The sequence below is a fragment of the Notolepis coatsorum genome (assembly GCF_963971535.1).
Source record: "Notolepis coatsorum genome assembly, chromosome: 20".
NCBI lineage: Eukaryota > Metazoa > Chordata > Actinopteri > Aulopiformes > Paralepididae > Notolepis > Notolepis coatsorum.
This window is the reverse complement of record NC_140184.1, coordinates 61,738,658-61,752,825: the sequence shown is the minus strand read 5'-3', so window position 1 is coordinate 61,752,825 and position 14,168 is coordinate 61,738,658. Positions and strand designations below refer to the sequence as shown.

At 44.0% G+C, this 14,168-nt stretch overlaps 1 protein-coding gene across 1 annotated transcript in view; it reads left to right on the top strand.

Moving 5' to 3' along the window:
• LOC311247127 (talin-2) overlaps positions 1-14,168 on the top strand; it is a gene marked incomplete at its 3' end in the record, with an annotated part of 264,901 nt that overhangs the window by 182,232 nt on the left and 68,501 nt on the right. Inside the window, exons 39-44 of the mRNA XM_084337443.1 lie at positions 2,949-3,050; positions 4,558-4,728; positions 6,517-6,663; positions 9,003-9,101; positions 9,451-9,570; positions 9,831-9,977. Coding sequence (XP_084193569.1) covers positions 2,949-3,050; positions 4,558-4,728; positions 6,517-6,663; positions 9,003-9,101; positions 9,451-9,570; positions 9,831-9,977 — 786 coding nt within the window. The remainder of the gene's footprint in view (positions 1-2,948; positions 3,051-4,557; positions 4,729-6,516; positions 6,664-9,002; positions 9,102-9,450; positions 9,571-9,830; positions 9,978-14,168) is intronic.

Genomic DNA, 14,168 nt, shown 5'->3' with positions numbered 1-14,168 from the left:
TCTCTGCCAGATTTTAGTCTGCCCTACCCGGAAACCACTGTCAGCTTTATAGGATCTTCGTCATAGAAACGATAGCCCCGCCCCTCTTCCGGTTGTCAGGCGACGAGCTGTCATGACAACCGCGTTTAACCTTTACACACACTTCAAAACGTTTCTCTACTGTTGCATTAAAGAGGTCACCCCTCTCCCTCGCTCTGGGCCTACAGTACACTCGCTCTTATCTGTGTTCTTCCAAGGAATGCAAAACAAAACACCCTCGCTGGCAGTGTATTCAATCCACTGGTCACCGTTCTATCACCGTCTTCCATGCACCTTTCGATCTACCATTTTAGCTGTGGTCCCCCCAATCTATACATCACATACATTGAAAAAGCACCCCAAATCCCTCACTATGCAACTGCTAATGTTATTTCATAACGACTTAACACATGGCTTTCAGCCAACCAGGTTGCTTGATCAGAACCAACTGTTATAATACATTATGCATGTTGTGTATAAATATGATATCATATATGATTCATATACCAGGATGTATATGTCGGTCACTCTGTCGGTCGGTCCATTCAACCACTTTGGTCCGACTGGGTGTAAGGAGCAGCATAGTCTCTAGGATCTGCTAGCAGTGCTTTTACACTCTTAGGGCTAGATCCGTGATTGATTGAATGAAAATTGCACAATTGCATTGAACAGATTGCAGAATGGGTACAGTACGGCTCAATACACACAATTGTTAAGGGGATGCAGACCAGAGAAAGACTTTCGTCTTGTTTACATCACGGTCCCCCATTTTCAATTCATAATGAATTGTAAGTAAGGGTGCAATTAGCACCGTGCAATCCATTCTTTGTGGATCTAGCCCTTAGTCTTGCTTTCCTATGTTTACCTATGTTTGCTTTAGTTGGTTAATCGATCACATACAGTAATTAAGATGAATCATCAGTCGCTGAGTCTTTGCACCAAACATTCAAGGGGTTAAATGTAGGAATGTGGTTGCTATCTCTTTGATGATAAATAAATCTAGTTATGCTGTAGTTTATAAACTTGTCTACATAAGTGATATAAGTCTATCTGGCACTGGCACATACACATGACATGATCCGTCAGCTGATGGGACTTTTACCTTGTAGTTCCCAAACACTGGCATGATATGAATGGTAGGGCTGACCTTCGAAGCTTTTTTTGGCAATCGAAGCTTCGGGGCCGAGCTTCGATTTTGATTCGAAGCTTCGAAAAAAGATTTTTTTTTTTTTATTATTATTATTATTTTCTTTTTTATCTTATGTTGTGGGACTTGTACAGCACTTTGGTAAACTTTGTTGTTTTTAAATGTGCTCTATAAATAAAGTGGATTGGATTAATTAATTAAGTAGCCCCTCTCGTGACTGTGACGCAGCCAACAAGGTTTCACTCGGCTGCGCTGCCTGGGTGCAGTGGGGCTGCTCTCACAGCCAACAACATGACATTACATAATTATGTTGCAACCTTCGTCTATCAAGCAAACAATTATATTATATTTAATTTATTATTTATAATTATATCAGACAATGCACCTACAAAAGCAGATGATTACAATTAAATTAGCCAACTTGGTAACACATTAGTCATAGCAGCATAGGCATAGCCTTATTAATGTTTTGTGTGGCGTCACCGTCGTGTACAACGATACTTACGTTTTTTTAGGTGATTTGACAAAGTTGTTGTAGAGTTGTGATATGCCATTTTCTTCTGGCATATCTGGCACTCGGCTTTTTGGGCATTGTCTTTGCATATTTTAAAGTGTCTGCTGCACATGTCCTTGTTGTTTTCAACACAGATAATCTCCACGTGCTTGTTGTAGAGAGGTGAAGTCGAGGCGCCGCTTACTTTCGATTCATTGGAATGGAGGCGGGAAGGCGCCGCTTACTTTCGTTTCATTGGAATGGAGGCAGGAAGGCGCCGCTTACTTTCGTTTCATTGGAATGGAGGCGGGAAGGCGGCGCTTACTTTCGTTTCATGGGAATGGAGGCGCAAGATTTTGGAGACAAAAAAAATTAAAAATGTACTTCGATTTATTTATTTTTGTTCAAATCTCATGCCATTTATTATTGCTTTGTTGCCTACTCAATTTATACCTAGTGCTACAGTATATCTGTACATATCCCTTACCTACTCTTACTAGTTACGCTGCTGGCCAGTATGACTATGACCAAACTGTCTTTATACCTGTATCACTGTACATATTGATATTACAACAATTTTTTTTATTATTATTTTTTTTTTATCTCTCTTTCTCCGGTTTTTTTCTCTGTTTTCTCCCCGTCCCAATTTAGTCGTTGTGCCAATTCCCCCCCTCCCCTACCTGGTTGTTGTGCGCATGTTCTCCTACTGGTCGGTACAAGGGAACCCTGAAGTATCCGCACGCTTCCTCCGACACGTGCGGCGACAGCCAGTGGCTCGTGGGAGGTCACGCTGCCTTCCTCAAGTCCTGCGTCCGCTGAGCAAGCGCCCAGACCTGACCTGTAGGCGTCGCTGTCCACAACGCAAGTTTCCCACCCACGGCTTCCCTCCCCCTAACCCAGCCAAACGAGTTAGTATAGCGATCAGCCCAAGCCAAGGCAATGCTGACTCCGCGAGTCGAGACCGCAGCCTCTTGCATTGGTGACGAGCGCAATCTCCGCTACGCCACCTGACCGCCTGATATTACAACTCTGTACATACATTTGATTAGTACTACACCCAGTATTACTAATTTATATATTTTATACCCAGTTTAATCACCTGTACATTGTATATTACTATTGCACTTAATGTTATATTTGCATTTTGGCTGGATACCAAACCTCTTTTCATTGTACTGTACTTGTGCTGTATAATGACAATAGATTTTAATCAAATTGTAAGTTACCCTCATCTCCCCATAATTTCCAACACAGAGTTCTATGTTCTTTTCCCTCTTTCTTTCCCCTCAGGCGCTCCAGGATCAGCTGACGTCTACAGTGCAGGAGATCGGTCATCTGATCGAGCCTGTCTTCACAGCGGCTAGGGGCGAGGCTGCCCAGCTGGGACACAAGGTAACCATCACTGTGGTTATTCCTTACCGCTACCAGGGTTCCTGCCTTGAGACAAAATGTACAACTCCCTAACATTCCCACCCATGAATGAGGTTTAAAGGGATATGTTAATAGTGGCTACTATGGGCAGGTATATCTTATTTTAAAGGGATTGATTGATTGATTGATTGATTGATTGATTGATTGATTGATTGATTGAACATTTTATTAACAGATTGCAGAATGGGTACAATACAGTACAGCTCAATACACACAATTGTTAAGGGGATGCAGACCAGAGAAAGACGTTTGTCTTGTTTACATCAGGGTCCCCCATTTTCAATTCATCATGACATTTATGACATACACGACATACAGATATACAGTACTGTTACAGCCAGACATTTATGACATACAAGATATACAGATATACAGTACTGTTTATTTACAGACTGAGTTTCTAAAAGAGAATATATACATTTGAGGGGGAGGAAACTGTACATTGGGGGTGTTGGGTGGGGGTGGGGGTTTGGACATTTACCGGGGCCAGTTTCTAATTGCGGCCTCCCATAGGTGCTCTTTTAGAGCGGTTTTGAAGGTGGGTAGGGATTCACATTCCTTTACGGCTGTGGGTAGGGCGTTCCACATTGTTGTGGCATAATTACGAAACGTGTTTAGTCCCTTGTTTGAGCCGAATCTGGGTTGGAACATGATTTGTGGAGCTCCCTCTGGTGTTGTGATCGTGGTATTCACTGACCTTTGGGAAGTATTTCAACATGTACATGGGTACCTTAGTGGTGTAGTGTATCTTGTAGACCAGGCCCATTGCAAGTTGCTGTACTCTGTCGTCTACTCTAAGCCATCCTAGGTTGTCAAAGTGGGCAGGGGTGAGGTGGGCAGGGGTGAGGTGGCAACGTGTCCCTGTCAGAGACCAGCAGGGCTGGACACGCCCACTTTATGGGACATGCGCTTACCGTCTTCTCCAGAGTCAGACGAGAAGATTTCAGTAGAAAGCTATCCAGCTGCAAGCTAGCCTAGCTTAGCACAAATGAATGGAAGCGGATACGGATCAGCTAGCCTAGCTTAGCACAAATGAATGGAAGCGGATACGGATCAGCTAGCCTAGCTTAGCACAAATGAATGGAAGCGGATACGGATCAGCTAGCCTAGCTTAGCACAAATGAATGGAAGCGGATACGGACCAGCTAGCCTAGCTGTTGGCAAAAAAACACCTCTCCCGGAGGTTTAAGGACATTTCTATCACAGCAGGTAAACGTCAACGATGGCATCATGTAAAGAAGAGCTGTGGAAACTGACCCCAGGTCTCATTTCCGTTCCCAGGACAAACGTAACCTTTTGAGTGCTTTTCTTTTTCAAATGTCCCCTCAGAACTATACTGTCTCTACCTCTATAGCTCTCGTTGACCAGTAGCCAATGTGACGTTGTTGCCAGAATGTTCGGATTTCAAAAGTTGGGATTCGCAACATGTTTGATGCACCTCACGGGGTTAAATCTCCCTGCGTTCCAGGTGACCCAGCTGGCCGGCTACTTTGAGCCGCTGGTCGTGGCCTCTGTGGGCGTGGCCTCCAAGCTGTACGACCACCAGCAGCAGATGACCTTCCTGGACCAGACCAAGACGCTGGCAGAGTCCGCCCTGCAGATGCTCTACGCGGCCAAGGAGGGAGGAGGGAACCCCAAGGTACAGGCGTCGGGGGGGCAGGGAGGGAACCCCAAGGTACAGGTGTCGGGGGGCGGAGGGAACCCCAAGGTACAGGCGTCGGGGGGGCAGGGAGGGAACCCCAAGGTACAGGTGTCGGGGGGCGGAGGGAACCCCAAGGTACAGGCGTCGGGGGGGCGGAGGGAACCCCAAGGTACAGGCGTCGGGGGGGGGGGGGGCGGAGGGAACCCCAAGGTACAGGCGTCGGGGGGGCGGAGGGAACCCCAAGGTACAGGCGTCGGGGGGGCGGAGGGAGGGAACCCCAAGGTACAGGCGTCGGGGGGGCGGAGGGAACCCCAAGGTACAGGCGTCGGGGGGGCGGAGGGAACCCCAAGGTACAGGCGTCGGGGGGGCGGAGGGAACCCCAAGGTACAGGTGTCGGGGGGGCGGGGAGGGAACCCCAAGGTACAGGCGTCGGGGGGGCGGAGGGAACCCCAAGGTACAGGCGTCGGGATAGGTTCCATGTTTTCCCATGTTCACAATCCATGTACGTTGATCCAACCCCACAAGGAGTTGCTTGGAAAATCCCCCAGTTCAGTATTCTAATGTATGCTCCATATTCCTGATGCTAGCAGTTATCCTAAGCTTTTCAAATGTCTCTAATCCAACCTCCTACCTCAGGGCCAGGCATGCGTTGCTCACGGGACGACTGGTTGCATGTTTTAATGACGCCACGTGCACGCGCGCTACAGCGCATGCGCATAAATGTTCCCTCGCATAGACTACAGACGGTGCCTAATTGCCTCTACGAATGGAATGTAACACATTTCATTCACAAGTTTTGTGTGAATGTATCTGAGGACGTATTTGAACACACCTGACGACCGGCCGTGTTGTTATGCAAAGTAGTACTTGGCGAGTTGGCGCATCAGTCGAGTGCAGCGCATTCCTGTGTGCATGCGCGTGCACATCCGTGCGTGTGCATGCTTCTGCTCACAGACTGGTTGCATGCCGTGCAACCCCGTCCCATGAGCAACGCATGCCTGCTCAGGGCACAGAGAACTCTATGGTAGTTAGTTACACTTTGTAACCTAACCCTACCTCAGGGCTCAGGGAACTCTATGGTAGTTAGTTACACTTTGTAACCTAACCCTACCTCAGGGCACAGGGAACTCTATGGTAGTTAGTTACACTTTGTAACCTAACCCTACCTCAGGGCACAGAGAACTCTATGGTAGTTAGTTACACTTTGTAACCTAACCCTACCTCAGGGCACAGGGAACTCTATGGTAGTTAGTTACACTTTGTAACCTAACCCTACCTCAGGGCACAGGGAACTCTATGGTACTGTAGTTAGTTACACAATGGAAGTGCCTCTGACAACCAATTTGGTACAGCACCACATTTATTGTAATTTATTGATAATCACCTGCTATTTAGTTACAATTGCCTGTGTTTGTTGACCAATATGTCTTCAGCAGTTGGATCAGGGCAGATGTCTTTATTTATGACCCTCAAGCAGCTGCCAAGGTGTTGGCTAAGTGGGGCCCTGAGAGTGGGGTCATGAACAACATGGTTTAAATGGTGTGGATTTTCTAGGGCGTCATGCACAATATTTGTCTCGATACCCTACAATATTTGCAACATATTGTGTTGTTGGGTTTAGTATGTTACTGCTTAGTGTCACGGTGAAAACCTTATGACACTAATATTCTGGTTTTCATTTGAACAGATGTGTTTCCCCTCTTGGAATTTTTTTTTATTTTAATGAGGCTTCATCATCCAGTGGCAATGATGTGATATTACCTCACGCCATGCTGTAACTTGCAGGCGTTCCATACCCATGATGCCATAGCAGAGGCTGCCCAGTTGATGAGGGAGGCAGTGGATGACATCATGGTGACGCTGAACGAGGCGGCCAGTGAGGTGGGCATGGTGGGTGCCATGGTGGACTCCATCGCAGAGGCCATGGGCCAGGTGAGTGACACCTCAACACTGGGCTCAACACGCCTGATGCAACATCAAGGTCATGACATGCAAGTCATTGCAGCACACACCAATCATATCTAATGAAGATTCATGTGTCCCATTATTTCCAGAAACCAGACATTTTAATCATTATAGAAGTCTAGAAAATGGTCTTCGGTCTCATCTCAGACACGGATAAAAAGAAAATATTACCCTGGTTAATTTCACTAATCGTTAAATAGGCGGATAAGTGACTCTTTGTAAAGCTGCCAAAGTCAGAACTTAGGACTCTCATCTTTCCAATTAACAGACAAACTGTGGGCAGCAAACACATCATGAGGTAGGAAGCCAAAAACGCCAAAAACACTTGAATCTCCAGAGAATAGCGTTGCCTAATTAGATTTCCCTCCAAGGTCTCAGCGGAATTTAGTATCTCAAAGGGGCACAATTGCCTCAAATGTATTAAAGTCTCCAGTCCAATGTGATCTGCCTCCCATAGTTGCACCATAAATAATTAATGGTAGGTTATTTTAGGTGTACATAGAGTCTGTGTCTGTTTCAGCTGTGTGTGTATGTGTCCATGAAAGCATGTGTGTTAGTGAGTTGATTAAATGGAGATAATCCGATAAGATAATCCGTTGTGATAACGGTCACTCCTCGACTCTGGTTTTCATGCAGAAGTGATTTAAACGATAGCGTTGCAACCTCTTTGCGATGGGCCACTCCCATTACCACGCTCCCTTTTAGCCAATTAGCACAGTAACACACACACACCTTCACACTCACACATACACACATGACCTCCATGCCCAATGTCTGCCCCCTAGGGCGAAACATGTGGTCGCTAGAGGGTGGGTAAATTGTTGTGGACTAACCGACTGATGAGCTACTGTATAGAGCTACTCGTCGCAGCTAAAGATCTAGATTCTAGGAAATGTGGAGACCTTTGTGGAGGAAATGATCAGAATTCAGTAGTGATTTGATTTGATTTGATTTGATATTTTTTATTTTCGTGTCTTACATACAGATGTATGCCCAGCCCATATGGGCTTACAAGACACATAACAATAAGTATATAATAATATACTTTACCAATTACTTAACAAATGACATAGACCAAGATGGCCATAAAAAAAAGAAAAATACAAGAAAATACAATAAAACGTAATATAACACAAGCTGTACTCAATGTAAATAAACAGAAAAACAAGGTGAATTCAAATACAATTATATAGGATACAGTGTGTTTTGTCTCAGGTGCCATGCCTTCTCCAAAAATCCTGCAAAACCGAAGATGTCCTCCACAAAAAAACAACTCAACATACAGCTCTCAGCCAAAACAAATCTGGGTTTAGTAGTATGAAGTGTGGCTGAGAGAGAGGAGCTGAAAGAGAATGAAGCTTCCTTCAGACCACTGATTTGTTCTTGGTTAAGTATTAATTCCCCTTGAGGCCTGGTTGATGAAATCTTCATACCCTGCACCATATAACCACTTCATCTCTAGGTTCAGGCTCCAACCACATCATAGTTACATCCTGGCTCTGGAAGCAACAATCCAGGGAGACGACACCAAAATCATAATTGGTGTTGTGACGCGCCTGGTGGCGTTCAGACTCGTCACGGGTAAACAAAAAATTAGTAACAGAAGCCAAATAAGTTTAACATTATGGTACTGTATTTCTGTCGGGGATCACCCAGATCATTGGTGGTGATGGTGGTAGTAGTAGTGGTGGAGGTGGTGGAAACCTTACTTGCCGGTGCAGCAACATCGGCATACAGAGTGTGTGTGAATCGGGATGTCTTTAAATAGACACCAAATCAGTGCAGGTGGGACGACAGAGTGTCAGCTCAGCTGTCTCCACTATGACTTAGTGTTCTGCCACAACTTGTTGGAATGGAAATGAAGTGAAGAATAGTGAACATAATGGTCTCCAGCAGGAGAGAGACCATGAGCCTGGTGGTCAGAGAGCCTTCCAACTCCACCGTCACATCATGTAACATGTTACTTTGAATCCGGCTCATAACCCTTTTCTACATCTCTATCTCTCTCTCTCTACAAAATTGTATTTATCATATAGCGCACATCCCTGGGACAAATGGGAATGACATTTCGCCTAAAAATCTAAATGCACATGTTGTCACAAGCAAAGAAGAGCATTCGGTTTGATGATTTTTAAGAGAAAAGGTGCTTTATTACATACATATTACCTTACATTTAGGGTGGGTGTATGTGGACACAAAACGCCCTCGTCTGACATGTAACCATGTGTTTGTGTGTGAACACAATAGTATACCTTAATACTTTGGATTCAGGAAAGCTTTGTTTTGTGTGTGACATTCTCCCCTAGTTGGAGGGTACACCACCTGAACCAGAGGGCTCCTTCGTGGACTACCAGACCACCATGGTCAAACACTCCAAGGCTATCGCTGTCACCGCTCAGGAAATGGTAAGATCTAAATACTAAAAGAATATCTTTGTTTGTCTTTAGAGAAAGAAATGCTCCATCTTTGGTTGTTGTTGAGATAAGGATTTCAAATGCAGGTTAAGGATACAACTGCTTAAAAAAAAATTTAGTAAAAAAAGCTAAGCTAAATACACTCAAGCATTTTCAAAGTTGCTGGGGCAAATCTTCCTGTCAGAATTTACATGTTGAGTTGAATCGAAGGCTGAACCTCGTCAAACACGTGTTGGTTGGCCTGGTGCTGCTTGTTGGGATCATACTGTATTGTTCTCATTGTTTGTGTAGCTTATGTGTAAAAATGCATTGAAATTATACCCATGTTTAATGTGATCAGATAACCAAGTCGGTGACGTGTCCAGAGGAGCTGGGGGGCCTGGCCTCTCAGGTGACCATAGACTACGGCCAGCTGGCCCTGCAGGGACGACTAGCCGCATACACCGCTGAGCCAGAGGAGGTACGTCTGTCTGAGGTCATAGATGCATACACAGGACGGCATGGTGGCCCAGTGGTTAACACTGTTGCCTTACAGCAAGAAGGTCATGGGTTCAAACCCCGACGGGGGCCTTTCTGTGTGGAGTTGCATGTGGTCACGTGGGTTTCTTCTGGGTTTCAACTGGTTTCCTCCCACACCATAACAGACATCACACCCCTAGAGTGTTCATAATAGCAATGAAGCCCTTCAATGGCTGTTTTCCTCCTGCTACCTACATCTAGATCGGGTTCCAGATCAAGACGCAGGTCCAGGAGCTGGGCCATGGCTGTATCTTCCTGGTCCAGAAGGCTGGAGCGCTACAGGTCACCCCCTCAGACAGCTTCACCAAGAGAGAACTCATGGAATGCGCCCGCGCCGTCACGGAGAAGGTACTGCAGCGAGCGTCTCTTTTTAAAAGAGGAATTATACATTATGAAAAGCAAGTGGTCCATGTGAGGCGAGTGTTTCTGCTGCTGCTGCTTCTAGGAGTTTAGTTTGTTTTATTTGTGTCCCACTCAATGGGCTTCATTTATCAAATGAAATGCACAGAAAGTTTTACAAATAAATTAGTCAATTGATTTGCATTTTTTTATTGTGATTAATCACACAATTACATAGTTAACTGTGATTAATAGCATATTAATTGCAATTTTTTTATCTGTTCAAAATGTACCTTAACACTTTGAGTGCCACGGACGTGTTTTGTCGTTAGTTCATGCCGACCTTTGAGTGCCCCCGACGCTATATAGCGTTTGTTTGTCGTTTTTTTTTTATTTATTGGCGATTTGAATTATTTCATCAATCGAGCCTCGGGTTAGTGCTGCAGAGTCTCTCTGAGCTCAATTGGGAAGATACCGCCCCCTATCGTCTCTCCCTGTGTAACTGCACCCCATTACTTTACACTGACGAAGGGGGGGTGGCCAGTTTCCTCATTTTACTTTTCCGTCCAGGCATCTGAAGAATCCATTGTGCTCGCCGGCCCGGAAAACGCGTGGATTATATATTTACAGTACCCAACACTGTAATCAATAAGCGTGATCGATATTTGGAATGGCGATCAGGAATTGGAATAATCTTTTTGGATAACATCTGATCTAAGGTAAGGAATCTATTTTACCAGTCTTAGGATAATCAGAGCTATTTTCACAGAGATATAAGCGTTTGCCCCATGTGTGTGTGTGGCTGTGCGAGTGATCAGGAAATGAGAGAATCGATATTTCAGCCCGCTTCTATAGCGTGCATAAGTACACATATACTATCGATAATCTAGGGTTTATTTGAAAACGATTCATAAATAGGCAGAAAAATTACAACGTTTTTGTGTATTCCAGAATATTCCAGTAAATGCCTTTTATCACGGAATCTTTATATTTTCCTTGAAAACAAGGGCTTTTCAAAATGCTATAAAACGGAAATGAAGCGATTAAAAAAAAAACAATCCGTTTCGACAATGTTGACTGCAAACAAGTCATTGATAAACGACGGGCAGATTAGACACATAGCCATAATTTAAGACAGAGATTATGCGTTCACAACGCTATCATTGAAGTGAGTGCTGGCGTTCAACCACGTTTTACCATGTTAATGGCCGGTAATCAAAGTGTTAAAGGGTTATTTTTCAAATATTTAAAACTTATCAACATGGCAGTGGACAGATATGCTTGCTTTACACAAATGTATGTTTATTAAATAAAATAAATAACCAAAATGACAAATATTGTCCAGAAAGTCAAAGGTACTGCATTTAGCATAAAATAAATAATGCTGCAATCATAAATCAAAATCAAATCAAATGTATTTGTAAGGCCTGACAACACATGTTAATGGCCTGACAACACACGTTAATGTCCCCATGGGCCGGACAAGTCTTCTTTAAACAAGTCAAGAAGAAACATCACAATAAATCAAGAACAAAACAAAAACACCATAAAGTCCAAAACATTTTAAATAAATGCAACACTCCCAGACATACCCCACGTGAAGGTAAGGAAAAACTCACTAAAACCTAGCAATAGGAAAAAATGCACCACAGGCAATGTGGAGGAGAGAAACCTTAGAAGGGCCATTCAAGGGGGATCTCCCTTCTTAGATGTCGTGATAGTAGTGTTGCAATAAAACAGGCAAAACAGTTGGTATATTATATATATATATATATATATATTATATTCATTACTCATATATGTAATGAAACACAGATAAGTGCATAATCGGTGTTTCATTACATCATAACATGGCAAAACCCCAATAGGCAACAAAAGATGGCCATATTGACCTGATAAATGTAACATTACTCAGTAATATGAGTACTCACACAATGTAGTGTCCAACTTTTATAAAGGTTCACTAAAACGTCCCCTGTCTTTTTAAGCATTAAAACCAAACCATGGACCTCAACGCAACAACAGACACATTGTACAACCGGTACATTGGTAAGCAACATTTTCCATTACTCAAAGATCATTCCCTGGATCCCTCACACTTCTAAAGCAAATCACACAATGTAATTGTGTGTCCTTCAGAGGAGCACCCATTAGTCTGTCTGTGATACACAGTCTCCTGTCCACACCGACTTTGCAGCATTATACCACAATATGGATTATCTTTTTTCCCCCAATCTACCGGCCTTGGGCTGTGTTCCCGAGTTGGATAGATGGAGACGCAGCGTGGATAGAATAGACACAGCACGTTCTGAAATAGGTCTACAAAGGCGCACGCAATGAAAAATACTATCAAATTGACATGCATAACTCACGATGATTAGTTAAGACAAGCTTAGTTAAGACAAGCCGATAGGAAACTCCAAATCAAGAGTATTTTTTTTCCCGAGACGGTTGATGTACTGTGAGCTTTTTTTTGCATCTTCTCACGTTGCATACCGGTATTATTTTAATTAAACATAAAACATGTGGCCTATTATTATTATTATTATTATTATTATTATTATTATTATTATTATTATTATTATTATTATTATTATTATTATTATTATTATTATTTTATCATGTGGTCAGCCTTTGTTCTATTCATGCGACAACTGATGGTTAGATGAAGCAATATTCTTGCGGCTTGGTAGTTTTTGCATTTTCTCACTTTGCATGTTATTTTAATTAGACATAAAACTTGTAGCCTATTATTATTATTATTATATCATGTGGTCACCCTTTGTTCTATTCATGCGGCAACTGAGCGTTAGACTAAGCAGTATTCACGGTATTAATATTATCATGTGCGCCGGTTGCTTGTGTCCGCAATGTCCCTTACACACAGAAGTCGGGACGAAACCAACCCGGCAATTTCATTATTACCTGAAGACGGCAAAATGCAGCATCAAATTTGACCCCCTCTTCATTCCTTTCGTACAGAACGGCATGCTGGGGTAATGGGGTACACATGGTGGCTTTAATGAGCAGTGTGAAGGGGGCTACAGTCTAGCACCCATTAGTCTGTGATGCACAGTCTTTAATGAGCAGTGTGAAGGGGGCTACAGTCTAGCACCCATTAGTCTGTGATACACAGTCTTTAATGAGCCGTGTGAAGGGGGCTACAGTCCAGCACCCATTAGTCTGTGATGCACAGTCTTTAATGAGCAGTGTGAAGGGGGCTACAGTCCAGCACCCATTAGTCTGTGATGCACAGTCTTTAATGAGCAGTGTGAAGGGGGCTACAGTCTGGCACCCATTAGTCTGTGATACACAGTCTTTAATGAGCAGTGTGAAGGGGGCTACAGTCTGGCACCCATTAGTCTGTGATACACAGTCTTTAATGAGCCGTGTGAAGGGGGCTACAGTCTGGCACCCATTAGTCTGTGATACACAGTCTTTAATGAGCAGTGTGAAGGGGGCTACAGTCCGGCACCCATTAGTCTGTGATACACAGTCTTTAATGAGCAGTGTGAAGGGGGCTACAGTCTGGCACCCATTAGTCTGTGATACACAGTCTTTAATGAGCAGTGTGAAGGGGGCTACAGTCTAGCACCCATTAGTCTGTGATGCACAGTCTTTAATGAGCAGTGTGAAGGGGGCTACAGTCTGGCACCCATTAGTCTGTGATACACAGTCTTTAATGAGCAGTGTGAAGGGGGCTACAGTCTGGCACCCATTAGTCTGTGAGACACAGTCTTTAATGAGCAGTGTGAAGGGGGCTACAGTCCAGCACCCATTAGTCTGTGAGACACAGTCTTTAATGAGCAGTGTGAAGGGGGCTACAGTCCAGCACCCATTAGTCTGTGATACACAGTCTTTAATGAGCAGTGTGAAGGGGGCTACAGTCCAGCACCCATTAGTCTGTGATACACAGTCTTTAATGAGCAGTGTGAAGGGGGCTACAGTCTAGCACCCATTAGTCTGTGATACACAGTCTTTAATGAGCAGTGTGAAGGGGGCTACAGTCCAGCACCCATTAGTCTGTGATACACAGTCTTTAATGAGCAGTGTGAAGGGGGCTACAGTCCAGCACCCATTAGTCTGTGATGCACAGTCTTTAATGAGCAGTGTGAAGGGGGCTACAGTCTAGCACCCATTAGTCTGTGATACACAGTCTTTAATGAGCAGTGTGAAGGGGGCTACAGTCTAGCACCCATT